This window comes from Helianthus annuus, chromosome 11 (genome assembly GCF_002127325.2).
Source record: "Helianthus annuus cultivar XRQ/B chromosome 11, HanXRQr2.0-SUNRISE, whole genome shotgun sequence".
In the NCBI taxonomy this organism is placed as follows: Eukaryota; Viridiplantae; Streptophyta; class Magnoliopsida; order Asterales; family Asteraceae; genus Helianthus; species Helianthus annuus.
Window position 1 is genome coordinate 463,093 of NC_035443.2, and position 23,450 is coordinate 486,542.

General features: G+C 33.5%; 1 protein-coding gene across 10 annotated transcripts; it reads right to left on the reverse strand.

Annotated features, from left to right (window-relative positions):
* Window positions 1–1,414: 1,414 nt before the first annotated feature.
* Window positions 1,415–13,619, reverse strand: LOC110889054 (type IV inositol polyphosphate 5-phosphatase 3). 10 transcript variants are annotated; one of them, XM_035979461.1, is made up of 13 exons: window positions 13,428–13,619; window positions 8,257–8,350; window positions 8,076–8,184; window positions 6,179–6,256; window positions 5,425–5,497; window positions 5,212–5,316; window positions 4,230–5,085; window positions 3,969–4,153; window positions 3,131–3,239; window positions 2,287–2,429; window positions 1,972–2,203; window positions 1,843–1,872; window positions 1,415–1,730 (listed from the first exon to the last, which is right to left on the reverse strand). In XM_035979461.1, exons 2-13 carry the CDS (start codon window positions 8,332–8,334, stop codon window positions 1,710–1,712), a joined length of 2,019 nt encoding a protein of 672 aa, XP_035835354.1. In that variant the 5' UTR covers window positions 8,335–8,350; window positions 13,428–13,619; the 3' UTR covers window positions 1,415–1,709. The 10 variants fall into 10 exon arrangements, 8 of the variants coding, with proteins under 8 accessions (XP_035835354.1, XP_021992236.1, XP_021992235.1 ...); XM_022136544.2 differs by having other exon boundaries at window positions 1,838–1,872; XM_022136543.2 differs by having other exon boundaries at window positions 1,838–1,887.
* Between the last annotated feature and the right edge of the window lie 9,831 nt (window positions 13,620–23,450).

Sequence of the window (23,450 nt, forward strand, 5' to 3'; positions counted from 1 at the left end):
CCTTCATATTTGCTTCAAGTGCATAAACAATTCATGTCTTTGATTACAATGCATCAAAGCTTTAATCATCTTCTATGCAATATGAGATGATCTAGGTGATTAATGTGTATGTGTGATTGTGCATTACAGATAATACATATTAGTAACATACTTGAAAGATAAAATTCTTATTTTGCTGATGAAATTCGTTTTCATAAGAATTCGTGTTCTCCGGTTGACATGAAAATCTCTGGTCTTGATCTTCGATCTTAATAGAAGTGTTATTAAGTGTTTAAAATGTTATTAGTTAAACCTTTTGTACCTTGTGACTCTAAATATGTTTTGTTGACTTACGATTAGTATGTATGACAATCTTTTACCTACTTATTTTAGGGGGTGTTTGGTGTTGCGTTTTCAAAATAGATTCTGCGTTTTTAAAATAGATTTTGCGTTTTCAAAACTGCGTTTTGAAAAAGCATGTAGATACATGCTTCTCCAAAACCGCGTTTTAGAGGCAGATAATCACTTTTTCATCCAAACACTTTTTTAGATTATTTATGTTTTACAAACGCAATAATCAAATAATCACTTCAAAACACAATCCCAACTGTAACCCCATATAGCCTTAAGTGGATTTAGCGAGCACATGAGTTAACTAGCGAAATACAACTCTATTACAATGTGATTGCTATTTTGGGTTTGTGGTGTTAATGATTTTTTTTTCCTTCTAACAACCTACTTTGTTATAAGTTATATCAGTTAAAAAAGATATTCCTTAGAAATTAACTATGCACATTAAATATCATATATTTACAATAGTTTGTTTTTGGATATTTGTCGTATATATATCGAGCAACGCATAAACGTGTATGCAATGGCAAAGCTTGAGATTTTCGACCGGGGGGGGGGGGGGGGGAGTCACCAGACCTAAATATTTCTATAAAACCGGGGGGTCGAAAACGTATATACCCAAAAATTAATATATGAAAACTACATACTCTCCACTACTAAACGAAAAGTTCGGGAGGTCGACCGCCCCCTCCCGCCCCTTAAAAGCTTCGCCCATGCGTGTACGCGTGCACTCATATACACACACATTTTTTCAGAATCAATATTATGTTGAAAACTGCGAGAACCGCATAATTTATCACCAATTATTAACATAAGGTCATGTGTAGTCATAAAGATCTTTGTGGGGCGTTATGCGACAAGTGGCGAAACACGTAAGATAGGGTCTTTATATCACAAAAGGCTGTAGTGGGGTCATATATGTATGGGGTTTTATATATATGTATGTATATATGTGTGTGAGTGGGGTTTCATGGGCAACACCGTTATGCATTTCGCGAGGAGGAGGGATTTTTCACCCATAGCGCCATGGAGGATTCCGGCGGTATACACCGCCCCACTACGTATAGTCTAAACGAACAAAGAATACTCATAAAATCTCTTTATTTCAATAAACAAAAAACAAACAACTTTAAAATCCATAGCTTATAACCACAAGAAAATCCTTAAAACAGAAACTACCTGGAAAAAATGTTATTTGCACTTCAACAACTTTATTAAAAAACTTTATAGCATGTAGGACTACCTTGCTAACCTAATATGAACACAACATAATTTACACACAAGTAGCACCTCATGAGGTATAGATGTATACTTCTGAAACATTAAGTATAACATATGATGATAGTAAATGTAAAGGTTCCGATTCCAAAACGACATCGTCAACTCGATTCCAATATATCCTGCCATGGATCAAAATCAATCAATCAATCAATCATACCCAGTATAATCCCACCCATAGCCATAACAGCTATTAGTAGGGTATGGAGAGGGTGCGATGTAGGCACACCTTACCTTTATCCTAAGGGACAGAGAGGCTGCTTCCTGTGAGACCCTCGGCCATGGATCAAAAGTCAGTTCCAATATGCATAACATTACAAGATAGAATACTTTTATTTGAAACTAAAAACTTGTATGACCAACCTCAGGGATTAATCTTAAGCAATTTATTCCAGCATCTACTATCGCCATTTCATCATCATTTTCGATCTCCGCATCAGTGAATGTGAGGGCCTTTTGTAACTTTCTTGGAGAGAAGACTTCAACTTCTATCATATACGATGCACTCACCGGCCTATGGTCTGAAAACCTTATTTCAGACCTTCTGTAGCCCAGCTGCCTAATTCCTTTCCCATACGAAAGTATGCGGTCACACCTGAAAAACCAAACATCCATCAGACCCACCATTTTTTAAAACATTTTTTCATTGTGCTCGGCTCAGTAGCAGTTAATACATACCACGCAGGAGTTCGTCTTCCAACTTTTGGATCCGCACCAACATATTTGTCTGAATTTCGCTCGTACTTGTAAGTTGGAGGGAAATCCAAAACGCCTTCTGACCATCCATCAAATGCACGACCTTTTCTTAACTCACGAAGAAGCTGCAAAATATCCAATCAAGATCAAACCCATGCATTTATGCAGATCAATACACGAGCATAATGATTTATTGACAGGTTTAATGACATAATGTACATACAACAAATCGTATTTGGTTAATAAACTCTAAATCACTCGTTTGCAATGAAAAGAACATCAGTGGATCATAGGGAAAGCATATAAAAATACTAAAATTGAAACTAAACTTGTACTGAATAAAGATCATCATCATCATCATCATGCTCTGGTAAATCCCACCAATAGCAAAGCTAAGATAGGGTCTGAGGAGGGTAAGATGTAGACAGTCTTACCTCTACCCCGTAGGAATAGAGAGGCTGCTTCCAGTGAGACCCCCGGCTCGATGGTAGTTTTGCATCAAACCTTGGACATAAGGCACATAATACTCGGCAATTAAGACAAAGGCCAATTAGTGCATGTACTCCCTTATCTTTCGGCTATCAACGCCACCACATGATGCATGATTAACCATCCCCCTCTTTTAACATTATTTTCACGAAATTAGTAAACTAACGTTAAAATTAGCGCACTTTCACTTTTGCCCCCCGAGCGCCCAGACAATATATACATTATATGCACGTACCACAAGCGGGGCGTAAACCAATTTACCGGTAATACCAATATACAATGGAAAAGATAATTATTCAATATACAATGACGGATTTAACCGGTAATACCAACTTACCTGATCACACTCTAACAACTTGGACCATTCATTTTGGGAAATTAAGTCGCACGTCTTCTCATATGACAAATTGAGGCGGTAATTTAGGTCACCCAACCAAATAATTCGACTGGAAACACACAAAAGCTATTTGTAAGTTGAGCTTCAAATCAACAAAAAAAATATATATTAAATATATTTTTTACATAAACCAGCTATTAGAACAATTACACGCTAGAGTAGTATTTTTCTTGCAAACTCATAGCCAAAAAGTTTCAGTAAGTTCACCATAATGCTTTAACACAAAACAGAGACCAACTCACATTTTATCAAATATTTTAGCAACCAAATGACTTATCAACAATTGCTGATTTTTTAAAAGTTGCTAATATCGCACATTATCTGTCATTTTTTTGTATTAAGTATATGCCACTCGTCATCTAATGTAACATTTTAAAAATTACTTTGAACATAAATTATAAGTACATATCCTTTTTAAAATTTGAAAACAAATTTATATTATTTATTTCACAAAAGCTTTTTTTTTGCTTATGTAGCATCTGATGTGGTGGCTAACTTTGCCTCAACCAATGCCGCTTCAAACATTTGTTGGTAAAACTAGTGAAAATGAGGTTGGTCACTAAAATTGGAATTTGACTGAGTTGGTTACATTTTGTGTCTAATCTATAGTTGATTGCTAAAATAAAATTGGTAAACCGTAAAAGTGTAAAGTTCGTTTCTATATCATACAGTTTGCGTAAAAGTGTACTTACAAACTGTAAGGAAAATATGTGCTTCACCATCAAACTTACTTATGAGAACGAAAGGAAAAGGAAAAATCAAAATATATCATACTTACTCATGATTCTCTATCCTTCTGGGAAGAGTAGAATTTAAAAATGAATTGAAGCGTGTTCTTTTACGTATTTCATGAACATCCGCGTTTCTTTTAATTGCATCAGCATCCTTTTCACCAGAAGTTAGGTGAGTACAAATGAAACAGAAGAGTGTTTGATATATCGACATACTCACTGAAATAGATCCCTGAAATTGTAAAAATAAGTCGATTATATCAAATAATAAAAACATTTAAAAAAATCGCATATGATTCCAATTTTACCTTGTTACCTATGTACCCCATCACACCAACACCAACAGCGGACACATGTACATTTTGGATATGTTTCCTTAATTGTCTACGCACCCAAATAGTAATAAATACGCCAACCATTTGCTTGCTTACTATTCTAACATATGCGGGTCTCCTCTTTCGGTACAATGTCGAATCAAGGTTCAGATCAGGAAGAAAAAGTTCCTCGGGCATGACCCGATTGTCCACATTTACGTAGGACTTAAAAGAAGCATAGGTTTTAAAAGATTTCGAAGCTTTGAACGATTTAACAGTTTGCAACGGGCTTGGTCTCTCTGGTGCTGATACGCACTGTGCCAGTAGATCCAACGGTGGCTCGGGCCAGCTCAATCCGATCCTTTCGGTCCCACTGAATAATCTGGCTAACTTTTTACTATTACCCGAAACCGAATCATTTATATTTTCTTTTACAGTTCCTTCAGACTCTTCAACCGAAAAGCAATTTACTCTGTCTAGCGTTTTTTGAGACGAATAGCGTTTCTCCGAATCCCCGACAACTTCCATACTCACAACGGTACTCAAACTGCGATTTTGCCCTGCGGGACCGTCCATGAGGTCGTCGAAATTGGATTCCTCGTTAAACGGGTGGATTTCCTCCTCACACTCACTATCCGTTTCCAGCACTACAACATCTTCTATATCCGGCACATCGTCAGATGGTTTAAACCGTGACGGAGAAGGGGGGTTGCTGTAGTATTTGAATTTAGTTTTTTCGGATGGAATTTTATTGAGGGTCTCGCGAATTATGTTTTCCCATACCGGGACCGGACGGTTACTTTCAGCACCAAAAATATTTCCAGCGTTTAAAGGTATTATCTCCTGAAAACTGTACGGGAATCATCGTTAACTACTGTTAAGTTGAACCTTTTCATATACACATTACTAATCAAAGGAGTTAAATTCATGAATAGGTACGTGTCATAGCCGTAAGCATAACTTTCGGAAGACTTACCCAATGACATATATGTCAGCAGGATTGTCAACATCAAGCCAGTCTTTAATATCTAAATCTTCTGGTGGCAGTTTCCCGGCAACATTCCATGTACTAACAGACACTCTAGAAAAAAACAAAATAAATAAATAAAGAATAAAATACAAAGTATCAGATCAATCCGTTAAATGCTAATGGTAGCCAAATAATGTGTGTGAGGGAATGCCATCATACTTGAGTTCTTTTGCATCAATGTACTGTGCTCTAAACGTCTCTGACTTTCGTCGTCTTGGTCTAGGAACAGCACCTGAATACCCAAGATAAACAAGCGTACTAAGATAAGTGAAGAAACATTTGTTTGAATCTCAAGTAAAAGTGTTGGTAAAGTTATGCATCAAAGCAATATCATGATTTTAGTTTTTGAAAGCAATAACATCTTCGAAGTCTGATATGTTCATATCCTTATAAAAGAGCTGAATTGTGACTATCAATGATGCGGTATCTTAACATAATAGCAAAATGTGGTAAAATAGTACCAAAGAAGTTTTCTTTTATTTGTCTGTTGTATCTTTAACGACCGATTAGAGAAATAAAATGAAAATCATGAACTTCTCCTGATGATTTGAAAAAAAAGTTGCGAGTGTTCATAAATCCTTTAGTCAATGCATGTAGGTAGCATTCTTTAAAGATAAACAAAGTGATTGTCTCTTAATTAAATTTAAAGCATTGATAGACCAATAAAGAAAGGTTAAAAGTTGTGCATAACCAAAGCACATGTTGTATTGAATAACAATTAAAACTTTAAAGCATCTACACCAACAAAAGGTTAAGGGGAAAGCAACAAAAAGCTTATCCCCTACACACCAATAAATTTTTCATGTAATTAAAAAAAAAGCATACGGTAAGACTTGATGCCAATAAACTAGTAACCGTATCTACTTCATTTAATAGCAAAAAAAACGAAAAAGGATAAACCGTAAACTTTTACCACTGGTATCACTCTGTAAATCATCTCCTTGTTTATTATCCTTGAACCGTAATTCTTTCGGCCAGTCAGAAGACTCTTCTGTATAAACAAAGTTATACAAATCACTTTCAAACCACAAAATATACAAATCACTTTCAAACCACAAAATTAAGGTTCCTATAGAGTGTTGCCGGTGGGATCCAGTACAAAGGAAATTAACCTACTAAACGTACAAATCACTAGAGTAATTATTATTATTATTACTCTACAGTATTGAACTAGAGGAATTACACTACAAAAAATGATGCAGAGTAATAATATTTACTCTTGTTTAAATCTCTAGTGTAGTAGTAGCAGCAATAATAATAATAATAAGGAAGATTTACACTTTTCGTCCTTTACGTTTGTATCGGATTGCAATCGATAACCTTTAACTTTAATAATTACAGTCACAGTCATTTCTTTGTTAAAAATATTACACCCTATATCCTTTAGCAGTAACCCAATTAAAACTATCGGTTGAGTCTGATAATGTGTAAGGCACATGAGGGTATTTCGGTCATTTAACATATCTTTTATTTAAAATTATATATTATAAATAAAAAAAAAACAACTTAAAAAAACAAAAAACCCAACGCACCACCACCACATCAACACCAACGCACCACCATTAAAAATAATTGTTGTTTCATTGGGGCATACTAAGTTTCGATTAAAAAAAAAAAAAAAAAAATCCAAACATCAATGGCAATTTCCAGTCTACACCTTCAATAAAGCACCTTCAACCCATCATCCTAAACAATCATAATTTACACCCATTAAACCATCATCTTCCTATGTAAAACTCTTCACACCCTTTAAAACCATCCTCCTAAACAATCATGATTTCCTCAAATTTCACTCAATATTTGTAGATCCACCAGATGTTCATCAATCGGATCGGATCCAAAACAACCCATCCAGATGTTCATCAATCGGATCCAAATCTCGAACCAAAACACAAAACTCGAACCAGTAATGTAGATCCGCCAGATCCAAAACTAGAACCAGAACAAAATAGATCCAGAAGATGTGCAGCCGCTGTCGCTTCTCTTTGCTAGTCCGGTAGAAGGGTGAGGGAGATCCGAGGTGTGGATTTGGATGGTTGAAGGGGTGTTTATTTCTTGTTCGATTAATTAAAAGGTTGAATGAATGAGGGAAATGGGAGGTGGGGGTTTGGACGGTGGGTGGGTGGGTGGGAGTTGACCAGAGAAAGCAGGTGATCGTCAGTTCGTGGTGGGGTTGAATTTTCATTTTCAAAACAAAACAAGTAATATTATATACATATTTAAAAAACTAAATTATCCTTATATAATCAGACTTAACTGATAATTTTAACTGAGTTAACGCTAAAGGACCTATTGTGTAATGTTTTTAAAATAAAGAAAGAACTGCGACTGTAATTATTGAAGTTAAAGGTCATTCATTGCAGTTTGATACAATCATAAAGGACGAACATTATAATTTACCAATAGGGTGGAGGTTTATTGGCAAAGACAAAATCTTTAAACATCTTGGGAGGGAGAGATTTTGGATTCGAGTCCAATAAAAGAAATTTGCCGTTAAGTAGTTTAGTGTTAGCATAATTACTCTAGATATATTTGTATTACTAAAGTGGTAAAAATGGCAAGCAAAAATGAAAATATAATATTAAAGTTCAACAACCCTATACTTAGTTTGGAATCCATGAATTAGCTATGTAACCCTAACCTATTCCCCAATTAGCCCATTGGTTTGGTACTAATTGACCAAACACGCGTGAACTGTATGTGCCAAAATCATGTTCCTTCCCTCACACATAATCCAAATTTACAATAGATTTTGTCTAAGACTAACTAACAAAGCTGAATCAAGAGAAGCTAAATGATCGAAATCTTACCGTCTCCGTCGGTTCCGTAAGCAGTATCATCATCCGAATCAGCGTTGTATTCGGAGGTTCTGGAAGACCGATTGAGCCACTTCCTTATCACCAGTCTCGGCCACAACACCTACAAAAGTTGTAATAATTGATGTGTGAGTGAGTGGGGAGTTAGAATAAGTCATGGATAATGAAAAAGTACCTCGGAGCTGTGACTTCCTGAGCGAGTATGAGAACGAGAATGAGGATGATGATTGTTTTGCTGCTGCTGCTGCTTCATATTTGCAGAGAAGAATCTACAAGGAAGGAAGGAAGGAACCAAAGTCCAGAGAGGAAAAAGGTGTTTGTATGTATTAACTACCTGTGTGATATGATGCAAAGTACACTAATATTCGCCCCTTCAACTATTGCAACTCAACAGTTTTCTGTATTTTATACTGTTTTTTATTTTATTTTTTGTTATTTTCTTGTCAGCCACTCATTCATTTCCATCTTTATTATTTTATTTATTATTGTATATTATTATATCTAATTATTATATAAATAAATGACCATCCAATTCCAATTAATGTGCTATATCATGGTTAGCATAGACTCAAAAGCTCATTAGGCTAAAGAGTGTAGGAGATATAGGTTGTGTCATTAATGTCACATAGGACCCTTAAGGGATTGCTATATCACTCTCTTGTCTCATTCACCATGGTTAGCATAGATTAAACCATGACAATCATGGGCCTCCTTTCCTTTTTCAATATGTCCTTTTTCCTTTTTAAAAAATAAATTAAAAAAATAGTGGTTTGAGTCATGGTCACATCCTAGTGGTTTTGGATGATGGATTAGAAGTGGGTGAAATGACTCTGATATGGGGGGTCATGATTATTATAAAGGTCATGACTACACCCTATAGCCTTATAGTAACTTATTCGGTCATTTAATACATCTGCAAGCAACGGAAGGAGGAGGTGCCAATGAGGTGGTGGTGGTGGTGGGTGATAAAGAAGAGACTTGGTGTTCTAAGGGACCCAAGTTCGATTCCTGGCCTCCCCATCATTTTCTGCGGCACCTGGTGATATTGGGAGACTAGGCGAAAAGATGAAGATCGCTAGTTCGATAAGTTTGGTGATTTTGAGTTCAAGTCACACAAACAATAGAAATAAAGAAATTCGTCTTCAAAAGAAATCGAAGTTCGGGTTTAACCAATTTCAAAGAAGAGAGTTCTAAACCAGTTTCTATGTATATTGATTTTGATTGGAATCTCTATTCAACAATCGGTTACTTTTTAATGCACGCCTATCATAACACCAAAAAACCATCCTACAAACTTTTCATGAAAATCTACTTCATACATCAAAGCTAGTGCAATGCACATCATCATCATCATATAACTAAAAGTAATATATATTATTTAGTATATTTAGTTATTGTATAATATAAGTAATATATTTAAAAAGATGTACTATTTATGACTACAAACATTGCATGTGTCCCCTCACTATAATATACGTATTTTTGTTTTGGCCAGAAGCAAAAGTCTTTAATTAATTTATTTTATTGAAGAATATTATTTTAGTTTATATTGTATCAAAAAACATTATAACTATAGCATCGCATCAGACATGAAATAATAAATAACACCGATTGTGACAATTTGTCTTCCTTCCATGCCCCCACAATCCAAATAGATTCGGCACCCCGAAACATCCACCATCAACAAAGAAGATACACGAGACCACACATGTATTTATGCAAATGTACCCATATCGTAACGTGTTTAATAATTATTTCTTTTTCCATTTTAGCAATTTAATATATATAATATCAAAGGTAATATTTTTTAATAATTTAGAAAAATTCAAGAATGACCATTTGTTTTGTGTTATGAAAACAACACCCAAACTAGACCAAAGATTACGTGTTATAGGTGTGAACTTATACGGCATGAAAAAATGTTTCATGTTGGCAGTTAATTTGATAACCAATTACTGCTAAGCTATTGTTCATGGTTGGTTCCTATGAGCAATGACTTTGTGATCGCCCGCTGATTATTAGTTGTCACTAACTACCAACACAAGTTCCCAATGATGGCGGTTAGTAGTTACTAGTTACTACTGATATTCTACTTCTTACCATCAATAAATCATTCCTTACATATATTAACGATAACCAAGCAAAACTCAAACCCTTTCAATTAATTGACTCATGAGTGGCTCAACCCCATTACTGATCTTCCTTGGAACCCCGATAGAGAAGGTTGCCCCTTGGATTGCCCCTTCGAACCACATGGGTTCGTTGGTGATGGAAAGAAGAAGATAGTCTCGATTGAGCGTGCATTTCACACCTACTAACTTTTATTGATATTTATAATAATTTCCCTTGTAATTGAGTCAATAAAACGTTAACTAATGATGTCTTTTATGTTCAACAAATTAAGAATGATATATATTATCATTTGAGGGTATCCTATGTTTTGAATTTCATTAGCCAATCATTTGAGGGTATCCTATGTTTTGAATTTCATTAGCCAAAAGGAACGTACACCTCCTATCACCAAGGCAAAGAAAACACCTGGATGCGGTCGTCGTAAAGCGATTGAGCATGTGGCGGGGGCTCTATTGTCGGAACTGGTTTTGATCAAAATCCCCCACCACCTTTTGTATTTTTCATCAATCCTTCCATTACAAACTGATGACACTACCTTATATTAAAAATGTTTTTTTTAGCAAAGATAGCTCGACTTCTAGACTTTAAGTTACATTGGTGTTATCATGTTCTATTATGGACATTGGCAAAAAAAAAATAAAGCTGTGATATGTCCAAAAGAATAACGAGACGTGTTTTACATTGATCGAAAAGCATAACAATATATACCGACACTGGTTCCATTAATACCAGTACCAGTACCAATGTTGTTCAGTCAGTATCGATTTGGTTCGTTACGACACCTATCGAATTCCATAAAAAACGAACACTAACACCAGTACCGTTACCTATGTTGTTCCGCTCGGTATAGTTTACGATAACGAAAGATATTTTATTTTAAATAAAACTCCGTTTTCATTGTGAGTATTCATCTAAAATATGGAATTGTGGTCAAAGATAAAAATGACTGATCATGTCCATCTTAGAAATAAGTAGACACATGCGAAGGAAGCTTAAGAACAAATGAATTCACTTTTTCTTGTGAGACAACCCCTATGATATGTTATGTGATATTTATTAAAAAAAAGGTTTCAATCATTAGGAGTATAAGGATTCTTTAGGAAAATAAATAAAAAAAAATGTCTCGATCATTAATTAGTTTTGGTCCCCCAACAGATAATTTGGACCTCAAGCAATACTATCTCGTATTATGTAAATACCACAAAAAAAATTGTGAGTATTCATCTAAAATATCTTTTGTCTCGATCATTTTTTTTCCTGTCAAAAAAAAAATGTAAATACAACAATTAAAGTTTACGTGTCTTATGTATTAAATTTTTAACGTTATATTCAAATTATGAAGTTCTTTGTTGGAGTATATATTAACTTTAACTTTAACTAAACTATGAGTAACTTTTCATATATATGGGATTAATTTGACTAGAATGTGTATTTGTTTTACAATCTTGATATGATCATTTAACTCATACAAAACACAGTGTGGTCTAAATGGTTTGTTATTTGTAGAAAGTCATGGTTGAAACACATAAGGATTTGACTAGAATGAGTATTTGTTTTACAATCTTAATATGTTATTTAATCTTTAGATTTCTTTACAATATTTTGCGGTATGATTATTTTTGATGAAGTTACAATATTTTTTATTTTGCAATGAGTTGGATAAGGTCTGCGTTAAGCTTGTGGTATGATTAAATTTTTGATGAAGTTGCAATATTTTTTATTTTGCCGGTGAGTTGGATAAGGCTTGCTTTAAGTTTGTGCTAGACTACAATAAGTCGTTTTCGATATCTTTATGGTGGGTTTTTTTTTACTGAAAAGCTAATGTAGAGGCCCTGTAAAAGACGAGAATGTTGGAACACTAACAACATATTCATTGTAATGGTGACAAGATCCAAACCCTTATGAAAGTATGTTGGTTAGCTGACGCTCATCAAGACAGTGTAGTTGGTTGAGCATAATGTGTGGCAACACATAAGTCATCTATATCTATCAACGATGCTTTCGTCATATGTTAAATCAAGAACATTACATATGAACATGGTACTCTCATCATGATAGTTCATAAATCCTAGTTGGGTGGCATTATGACTGCAAATTTTCTTTTTAAAAATATTTTTTAATAACAACTAATGAAATTGTTTGATTTACAATCGTTACACGCTAGTGAAATTTGTATAACTTAGCTTAACGTTTTGGGAAGCCATATGAGAGGTGTGCACAACCTGTCACGGTCCATGTGTTGGAGGCCAAGTGAGTTGCGAAAGTGGTTTAGTGGACCCTATTGTCTGAGCAGCTTAGCCCGTGCCAGGTGTCATGACTGACACCTAGCCTCGACAGTAGCCTCTCCCCTTTCTATCTGGATAAGTTGGTCTTTTACCGGCATGTATTACTTCTTTACACCAATCATTCCAAACTATTCCTTTTTGCCTATGTTTGAACTTGAAACCTTCCCTTAAGAGGCGTGTGTCTCTGTCTCTCGATCGGTCGATAAATTGTTTTGTATAAACAAATTTTCTATATCATTGGAGATTTTGATTTAAATAAAATTATTAGAGATTTTATAAATAAATTTGATTTATCTGAACTAAATATATATTTTTTTACTGAAAACAACTCTTACTGACGTTAAAGTAGCTAAAAAGAAATAGTCACAGTTTATTGATGAAACAATTATAAAAAAAAAATTATAAAATATCGATTTCTATTATTAGTTGCTCATATAGTGTTTTATATGGATAGAAGGGAAGTTGAATAAATTATAAGTTTATAACATCATATAAAAAAGGCTATAAAATTATACAAATTCTTCAATCACACCCATAAGTGCCATAGTATTTGTAATCACTCTTCTATAGGATGAACAATCGATGTTTTAGTAACGTTGTCTTCTAAAACTGTTAGTAAGAATATTATTTTTATGTACAAACAAATTATCGTTTCATACGTACATCGAATGTGTGATTGTAATTATACAGTATATAATTAGCTAGGTGTACATCGGACGTGTGACTGTAATTATACATATAATTAGCTAGGTATCAAAAGTGAACATAACTTGAATGTTTTGAACACATCAAACTTAAAGTTAATCAAGTTTGATGAAAACTTCTATCCGTGTGTGTATGTATGTAGACAGAAATAGGTAGATAGATGGATGGATGTGAGTGTGTGTGAGAGAGGATGAAGAAAGGAAGGACAAAGACACATACATACCTTTTGCCTTGAATATATGCTTTCTTGATTTGTTCCTCTTTGGATGAGGGGAGGTACTTGAATATATCTGTGAATTTTGACCCTTAAAGTTTAAGAAAACACACACACACACCTTTTATGTATTGTTAAGGATGGTGAAAGGAAAAGGCAGAAAATAGGGTCCGAGTGATATGGATGTGGATGTCCATTTCGATATGCCTTATCATAATATATACTTGTTTTATGGTCACTAATTTTCAAGATCCATCATCATTGAAATTTAGAATTGATATCTTTTGTGATAATCTTATAAAATATCATTATCATCATCATCTCATACTCAGTAAATCCAAGTATCCAACCAATAACAAATCAAAGGTAGGGTCTGAGGAGGGTAAGATGTAGACAGTCTTACCTCTACCCCATATGAATAAAAAGGCTACTTCCAATGAGACCCCAGCTCGAATCTTATAAAATAACATTTTGGTAAAAGATATACCACTTTTACAATCTTTTTCTTTACTGGCATCAATGTGTAAATCAAAGACCCATTAAAATTACCTCCAAATCTACAATACTAGCACCACCTACCTTGTTGCACAAAACCACGATGTGAGTTTTACTAAATTTATTTTTGATTCTACTAAATTAGTCTTATCCTACTTTTTCTCATAGTGGATGCATTAACGTTATGTTCCCGAGTTTCATTAAATTAGAGAAAAGAAAAGATTTGAAATGAAATAATTTTTAGTTTTGTTTCAGAGTTTCGTTAAAGGAGAGAAAAGAAGAGAAAATGAGAGATTTTTTCCTAAAATTAAGTATACATAGGATATGTCATGGTCTTTTCTGAGAAACCTAAAAAATTCTTTGAACGTAGTTAAAATCGCACCATATAAAAGTATTAAAAACTTAAAATATATAATCAGAATTCAAATATATATAAAGAAACAGGATCAAGAGATAACGCCTCAATGTGTGAGAATGGTGAGAACGATTCTGAGCCACAAGATCTTAGTGGTTTGTGGCTTAGATTGATGCGGTGTCATTTTTGTAAATAATAGGGGCCTTGGAACTACCACGAGAGGTAAAATATGAAGATCCAAGCAAATGTGCACATGCTAATCACATGCCATTTTCCCCCATCATATTTAAACGACAATAACTTTTTTATACGTGATTATTTTTCGAAAAAAAATTACACCATAAAACTCAACGTTTTTTTATCTTTCCAACGAGTATACTATTGATACACTTTTCGAAAAAAAAATTAAATGGGTTTTATGGCGTTTTTCTGAACTGAGTGTTTTATGACATTTTAAACTAGGTATTTTCATGGCGTTTTTCTGAACTTGCTCCATAATAGCGCATCCCACATAATAACGCATGCCACATATTAGAGCATCTGTTAGAGCATCTGATTAGAGCATCTACTACTAGAGCATCTATTAGAGCATCTGATTAGAGCATATAGTACTAGAGCATCTATTATATTAGCGCATCAAACAATAGAGCATCTGCTGCTACTCTATTCTGCATTGCTTGCATACTGCATATGGCGTTTTAACTAGATATTTTCATGGCGTTTTTATGAACTGAATGTTTTATGGCGTTTTCAACTGAGTTTTTTCATGGCGTTTTTCTGAACTGGGTGTTTTATGGCGTTTTTAACTGGGTATTTTTCATGGCGTTTTTTCTGAATTGGGTGTTTTTATGGCGTTTTATTTGAACATCTAGTTCATATGAGTGGGTTTTTTTGACAATATTACCCCTTAGTGTAATTTAGCATCAATGCCACATGTCACCACCAAAATCGTTCTCACACTTTTCACTGTTTTCTCCAAATCCCAACCCTATATATATATATATATATATATATATAATCATTTTTTAAATCAGATCCTAATATATATATATATATATATATATATATATATATATATATATATATATATATATATATATATATATATATATATAGGGTTGGGATTTGGAGAAAACGGTGAAAAGTGTGAGAACGGAGAGAACGATTACGGATCGTCCGATCAAAACAATCCATGGACTAGATTGCGCGGTGACATTTTCGTAAATAACATCAATATTATTAGGTGGGACGCGTTTCATTAAGGGTAAAAGGGTCTTTTTACCCCTTATATTCAAAACGCCATCATATGATAAAACGCCATACAAAAAATAAAACTCCATTAAAAACAAAACGCCACAAATTAAAAATAAAACGCGTTGAATATTACAGGAAGATGAAAACAACACAAATAACTGAATTTCAGTTACTAACATTTATTAGAAGAAATTCCCTCCTAAATTACGCGCCAAAACATCGTTATATAAACAAACGTAAACCATAGCTTCTATAATCACTTCAATCTATCCATTTTCTACAAAAAAAATCGTTAACCAAAAACGCCAACTTAAGCAAAACGCCAAAAATGGCAACAATCGTTTCGTGGAGATACACTCTGGGGATCAGGCGATACGTCATCCATTTTGACAACAGAAGGAGGGTGTATGTTAAGACGGTCAGGGCAATTCTAAAGATGGAAGAACAGATACAAAGGCAAATCTTATCCATTGGCGTCGCTCTAGAGTCTAGACAACGAATGCCATGAAACGCATATGCTTATGAAAGCATTAACCAGAAAATTTGGACCAATCAAAGGAGATGTGAAGCCAGACCCTGTCATGACATCATGGCGTTTTGATGATGAAACAGACATGGTGACGATTACATACGACAGCGGAGAGCAGCAAGTTTACTGGCTAGGGAACATCATGACAAAGCAGCGACTGGATTTCATGGAAGAATTGCATAACGCCACCTGTACCAACCCAGAAATAGACTCAAAATTGGAGTTAATGCAAGAAATGTTCAGGTGGAGGCTTCAAATTCTTCAGGAACAAGAAGCTGATGAAGGTGAATGTGATGACATGGATGAAGATCAAGATCAAGATGAAGACTCCGAGGATGAAGAAGATGACACAAGTGATGGATACTATTCAGATAAAGTACCTTCCGACGAAGGATTTTAATTTTTTTTCCTCTTTTTTTTTCTTCTATGTAATCTTCTTTTTTTTTAAAGATAATTAAATGATCTATTACTATCTTTATTAGCAAAACGCCAAAATAATACTAAAAATGGTTTACCCTAACAAAACGTCATAAATAACAAAAAATATTTTCCTCCTTACTATTTTATTTACTCCTTTATTGTATTTTGTCATGATGGTCTGCATAAGGCCATTTAAAAAAAACGCCAAACTTAGAAGATGGGACGTCTAACCTATAAAACTGATAAAAACTGATCAACACAGTAAATACAAAATACAGTAACTGAAAAGACATTTACTTTATAACTATCATCTATTACAATAAAAAGTCCTGCCTAAACTACGCGCCAAAAAACCCATATAAGAGAGGAGTCTATACACAATGAAATTAATCACACCCAGAAAAACACAAAAATGCCATATCCTCTAGAAACCACTCCCTTTAAAACGCCACAGATGTCAAAACTTTCACTGAAATGGATCCTTTTTCTAAGAGGGTTAACTCAATAATATTTTGATGGATGGGATGGACAAATATTCAAGAAAAAGAGACTGATGACAGTGATATGCCATCATGTGAGCTTTCTTCTTGATGATTATAGGCATGGAAAAAATGGTTCAACTAAAGTGTAAAATGCTATTTTGGACTCCATTATTACAAATAGCATCAAGCAAGAGTTGATCTTCAATGACATGCCGCCAAACAAGAATATCACACCAAAAAACAGGATGTCACTAAGCAGCTTCTTCTGAAAAAGACGGGGTTTATGTAGGAAAGTTGGCAACTAGCAAAACTATTCAAAAAAGGTTCAAAACGCCAAAACAAATTCAAGAAGATAGAGGCTGATGACAGTGAAGATTCGGAAGAGAAATTATATTACAATTTTTTTTTATTTTAGTTTTCATTTTATATTGCTTTGATATCAAGTTATATGTTGATTTGTTAACTAGTTCTCTATAAAAAAATAACATTATTATATAAAACGCTAAAAACTACAAACACCAAAAAGCTAGAAGTATGGAAACTGGGAGAACAGCTGCTGGCAAAACACCTTGTAAATGGTATTAAACGCCAAAAATTTCACTAAACACCAAAAAAAATTGGTCTTATTGTAATCTTATGCATATATCAGACTCGTAGTGAATTATTATACAAAACGCCATAACGCTAAAAAAATTAACCAGAAAACTCTATAACGCCAAAAAATTATATATGTGACACAAAAACAATTAATTCAACGCCAAAAAGTTTAAAAAAATACGATTAACGCCAAAAAAAAAACTTAGACGCCATAAAATATTATACCGCGTTGGGAAATAAAAGAAGAATGAAAAGACAAAAAAGCCCCTCCGCCCTACTCTATGACGCGGGACACGTGTTAGGCCAGGATGTGTTCTCACCACTCTCACACTTTTGAACGTTTTCTCCTGAACCCTTTTCTCTCTCTCTCTCTCTCTCTCTATATATATATATATATATAAATGGGATCAGGAGAAAACGCTCAAAAGTGTGAGAACGGATCCTGGCCCAACATGTGGCGCGGGACATTATCAGGGTCCGAGGTGTTTTTTTGTCTTTTCAATCTTCTTTTATTTCCCAACGCGGTATAATATTTTCTGGCGTCTTAGTTTTTTTGGCGTTAATTATATAAATTAAACTTTTTGGCGTTGAATTAATTGTTTTTGTGTCACATAGATAATTTTTTGGCGTTATAGCGTTTTCTAGTCAATTTTTTTGGCGTTTTGTATAATAATTCACTACGAGTCATTAATATTTTCATAAGATTACAATAAGACCAAATGTTTTTTTTTGGCGTTTAATACATTTTTCAAGGTGCTTTGCCAGCACTCGTTCTCACAGTTTTTATACTAATAGCGTTTTGGTGTTTGTAGTTTTTGGTGTTTTATATAATAATGTATTTTATTTATAGAGAATTAGATAACAAAACAACATATAACTTGATATCAAAACAATATAAAATGAAAATAAAAAAAAATAAAAAATGGTAATCTAATTTCTCTTCCGAATCTTTACTGTCATCAGCCTCTTTCTTCTTGAATTTGTTTTGGCGTTTTGAACCTTTTTTCAATACCTTAGCTAGATGCCAATTTTCCTACATAAACCCCGTCTTTTTCAGACGAAGCTGCTTAATGGCATCCTGTTTTTTGGTGTGATATTCTTGTTTGGTGGCATGTCATTGAAGATCAACTCTTGCTTGATGCTATTTATAATAATGGAGTCCAAAATAGCATTTTACACTTGTGTTGATCCCTTTATTCCATGCCGATATTCATCAAGAACAAAGCTCACATGATGGCATATCACTGTCATCAGTCTTTTTTTCTTAAATATTTGTCCATCTCATTCAGCAAAATATTATTGAGATAACCCCCTCAGAAGAAGAATCCATTTCAGTGAAAGTTTTGCCGTCTGTGGTTATTTTAACCAACATTTTTTGGCGTTTTAAATTGAGTGGTTTCTAGAGGATATGACGTTTGTTTTTCTGGGTGTGATCAATTCAATGTGTATAGACCCCTTTCTTATAGGAGTTTTTTGGCGCGTAGTTTAGGTAGGATTTTTTTATTGTAATAAATGATAGTAATAAAGTAACTGTCTTTTCATTTACTGTTTTTGTATTTACTGTTTTGATCAGCTTTATCAGTTTATAGGTGATAGACGTCCCATCTTCTAAGTTTGACGTTTTTTAAATAGCGTTATGCAGACCAAGATGACAAAATACAATAACGGAGAAAATAAATATTAAGCAGGAAAAATATTATTTGTTATTTCTGGCGTTTTGTAAGCAATAACCTTTTTTTAGTATTTTTTTGGCGTTTTGCAAATAAATAGAGACTTATATCATTTAATTATCTTAAAAAAAGATTAAACATAAGAAAAAAAAGAAAAAAACAATAAAACCCTTCGTCAGAAGGTACTTTATCCAAAAAGTATCCATCATTTGCGTCATCTTCTTCCTCGGAGTCTTCATCTGGATCTTCATCCATGTCATCACCTTTACCTTCATCAACTTCTTGTACCTGAAGATTCTGAAGCCTCCACTTGAACATGTCTTGTATTAACTCCAATTTTGAGCCCATTTCTGTGTTCGTACAAGTGGCGTTATGCAATTCTTCTATGAAACCAAGACCCTTCTTTGTCATGATGTTTTCAAGCCAGTAGACTTCCTGCTCTCCGCTGTCGTATGTAACGGTTACCAAGTATGTTTCATCATCAAAACGCCATGATGTCATGACAGGGTCCGGCTTCACATCTGATTTGATTGGTCCAAATTTCCTGGTTAATGCTTTCAGAAGCATATGTGTTTCATGGCATTCGTTGTCTAGAGCGATGCCAAGGGATAAGATACCCCTCTGTACCACTTCCTCCATCTTCAAAATTGCCCTGACCGTCTTAACATACACCCTCCTTCTGTTGTCAAAACGGAGGATGAATCACCTGATTGCTAGAGTGTATCTCCACGAAACGATTGTTGCCGTTTTTGGCATTTTGGTTAAGTTGGCGTTTTTGGTTAAAGATGTTTTTGCAGAAATGGATAGATTTAAGTGATTATGGAAGCTATGTTTTACCTCGTTTATATAATGATGTTTTTGGCACGTAATTTAGAAGGGGATTTCTTCTGATAAATGTTAATAACTGAAATTCAGTTATTGTGTTGTTTCATCTTCCTGTAATATCCAACGCGTTTTATCAATAATTTTTGGCGTTTTGTTTTTAATGGCGTTTTATTTTTTTTTTTGAATGGCGTGTTATCATTTGATGGTGTTTTGAATATGAGCGGTAAAGACCCTTTTACCCTTAATGAAGCGCGTCCACATAATAAAATTGATGCTATTTACGAAAACGCCACCGCGCAATCTAGTCCATGGATTGTTATGATCGGAGGACCCATAAGCGTTCTCTCCGTTCTCACACTTTTCACCGTTTTCTCTAGATCCTGGCCCTATATATATATATATATATGTATTACAAAAGCATAAAATATATAATAAAATTTTAAAAATATATAGAAAATCATCTTCTAAAATTTCAAGTCCTACGGAGATTTGATCCTCGGGTGATCAGCCGACCCGCCCAACCCCAAAACCGACCCCGAGATACATTAGGTCACCCTTTAAAAACTGACCCTTCCAGTTTTACCCGGACCAATCTTTTATATAAACATATATATTTCATAAAATTATGACAAAATTGTAGAAAACAACATTTATGTTATATCTAAACTGCACTTCATACCTTTCACTATGAAATCGACAAAACTCAACCTTTATATTCATGTTTTACTACAGAGTATAATCTTTAACACAAATGATGTTTGTTTTCTTGGTTAACTGCCCTCACATGCAATGCATGTGAGGGCTTTTTGGTCTTTTTAGATTCTTATTTAATTCATATTAAAAAAAACCCCACAACAACTGCTTACCTTCATCTTTATCATCGAACCACCAACAAACATTATACAAAATCATCTACCTCTCTCTGTTTTCCATGTACAGAAATATCTAGAGAGAGAGAGAGGGAAACTAGAGAGATCTAATGCGAGATAAAGCGTAGAGAGAGAAAGAGAGTCAGAATGCGGTGTCAGGCGGACTGGCGGAGGTTACTGGTTGATTATGGTGGTTGTATCACCAGTGACGAAAATGAGAACAGAGATGAGATCGGATATGAAGAGAGAGATAGAGAGAGAGATAAGAGATCGGAGGTGAAGAGAGAGAGAGGGGGAGAGAGATCGTAGAGAGGGATAGATCGGAGATAAGGTTCAGTTGTTATGAGTCCTCAACTAAAAACAATATCGACCCACCATCACCATAACCATAATAATCATCACCATCATCATCATCATCCATATAGTCACTCTAGAAGAAATTCGCAACAAAAATCGTTAATTTGTTGTTCATCTTCAGAAGCCCTTTTAGCTACTAAAGCAATTGCTCCTAAAGTTTTAAACTTTATACTTACTTTAAATTCATTTGGATTAAGACTTAAAGTCCCTTTCAGAGTTTTGATTCTGCTCTTTTTGCCTTCAGTTTATTACTTTTCTTTGAGTTATTGACCTTTTTATCTATACATACTCTTTGTTGTTGCTTTCTGTGGTGTTGTGTTATCTTCTTTTAATATTAAGAGTTTTCATGGTGCTAATATCCCTTCAATAAGGTTGTTTGTTGCCTGGAATTTTCCAAATCTGAAGCTTTATAAGTCAGGAGATGATGGGTCAAACTCAAAAACACACCCATCAATTGTTTGGTCAATTCGGTCAAAGACCAAATTGAGGAGAAATTGAATTTGGGTTTTTTGGTGAAGGTATACAGTAATGGAGATGTGTATGCGGGAGAGTTTTGCAAAAGGGAAGTGTTCTAGAAGTGAGGTTTATTATTACAACTTAAACGGGCAATACGAAAGTGATCAAGTTTAGCATTTGATGCAGATTATTGGCTTACCAGGGATGAAGATGATAGCATTCTATTTCCTTTGTGGTTTATATAAAAAAACATTAAAATGATAACTGAAATGACATAATACCCTCGCATGCATTGCATGTGAGGGCAATTAACCAAGAAAACAAACATATTTGTGTTAAAAGTTATACTATGTAGCAAAACATGAACATAAAAGTTGAGTTTTGCCGATTTTATAATGAAATATACGAAGTGCAGTTTAGATATAACATAAAGGTTGTTTTCGGCAATTTTGTCTAAAATTATTGATATTCTGATATATTTATTAGAATTTAAAACTCAAATATGAAACCTTAAGTTATGACATCTATACTATATAATAAATGAAAACCATGTTAGGGACACATGGCGCTCTATGAGGCGGTCTTAATTATTTTTCTAAATATTTATTATGGAAAGTCAATTATTAATAATATTAAACATAAAATTTAAAATTTGTAGAAGATATTTTAATGATAAAGACAAAGATAACTGATAATAATATATTAATTATTAAAATCTAAAAAAAATTATTAGCGTTTTAAATATTTATAAAGATAAAGATTTTATTTAATTGATAGTTTTAATTGTTTTTATATTTTGATGATAAGGACAAGGATAACTGATAATCACATATTAAAATAAAAATATACTGATAATAATATATTAATTATTATAATCTTATATTAATTATTAAAATCTAAAAAAAATATATTAGCGTTTTAAATATTTATAAAGATAAAGATTTTATTTAATTGGCAGTTTTAATTGTTTTTATATTTTGATGATAAGGATAACTGATAATCACATATTAAAATAAAAATATTTATTTTAATCATCTGTTTCGTTAAAATGATTTATTCAATACATGTAAAACATATATATTTTTTATACGTATGGTATATTTAGAATTCTACTTCTAATAAAGGAGTCCATTATCCCGTTTTACACTCTAATGAAATAATAATAGTAAATCATAATATCCACCTTATCTCTTGTATATTTAATATTTTTTACTAAAATATTTCTTTTCTTTTTTTCTGCTGATTATCCAACATCAGGTAATACGTAAGTTTCTAACCTAGTAATAAATAAAAAAACAAAGTAAAATGTTATAAACCATGTAATACACAACTCTTTAACCTAATAAAAAATAAAGTGATATGTTACAATAAGTAAATAGTAAGTCAAAGTTCATTTTGTTAGAAAACACATCTTGATGACTAAATGTGTTAACGGATTACATTATTCGTGTAAGATATGTGTTTATTCAAATCGTACAATACACGAGTTTTTAATACATGTAACTATTTTATTACTTAGTATATAAAATTATATTTATTTAACCCGTGTAATACACGGGGTTCTAACCTAGTTGAAACGTAAAAATAAATATTTTACATTCAACAAACTCACATATAAACCATAATACTTAAAACAATAAATTAATTAATTTTTACGTTATTTTTTTCATAAAAAATGTTATTCCTACGTTACTTTACATCAGTTATCTAAATTATTCAACTT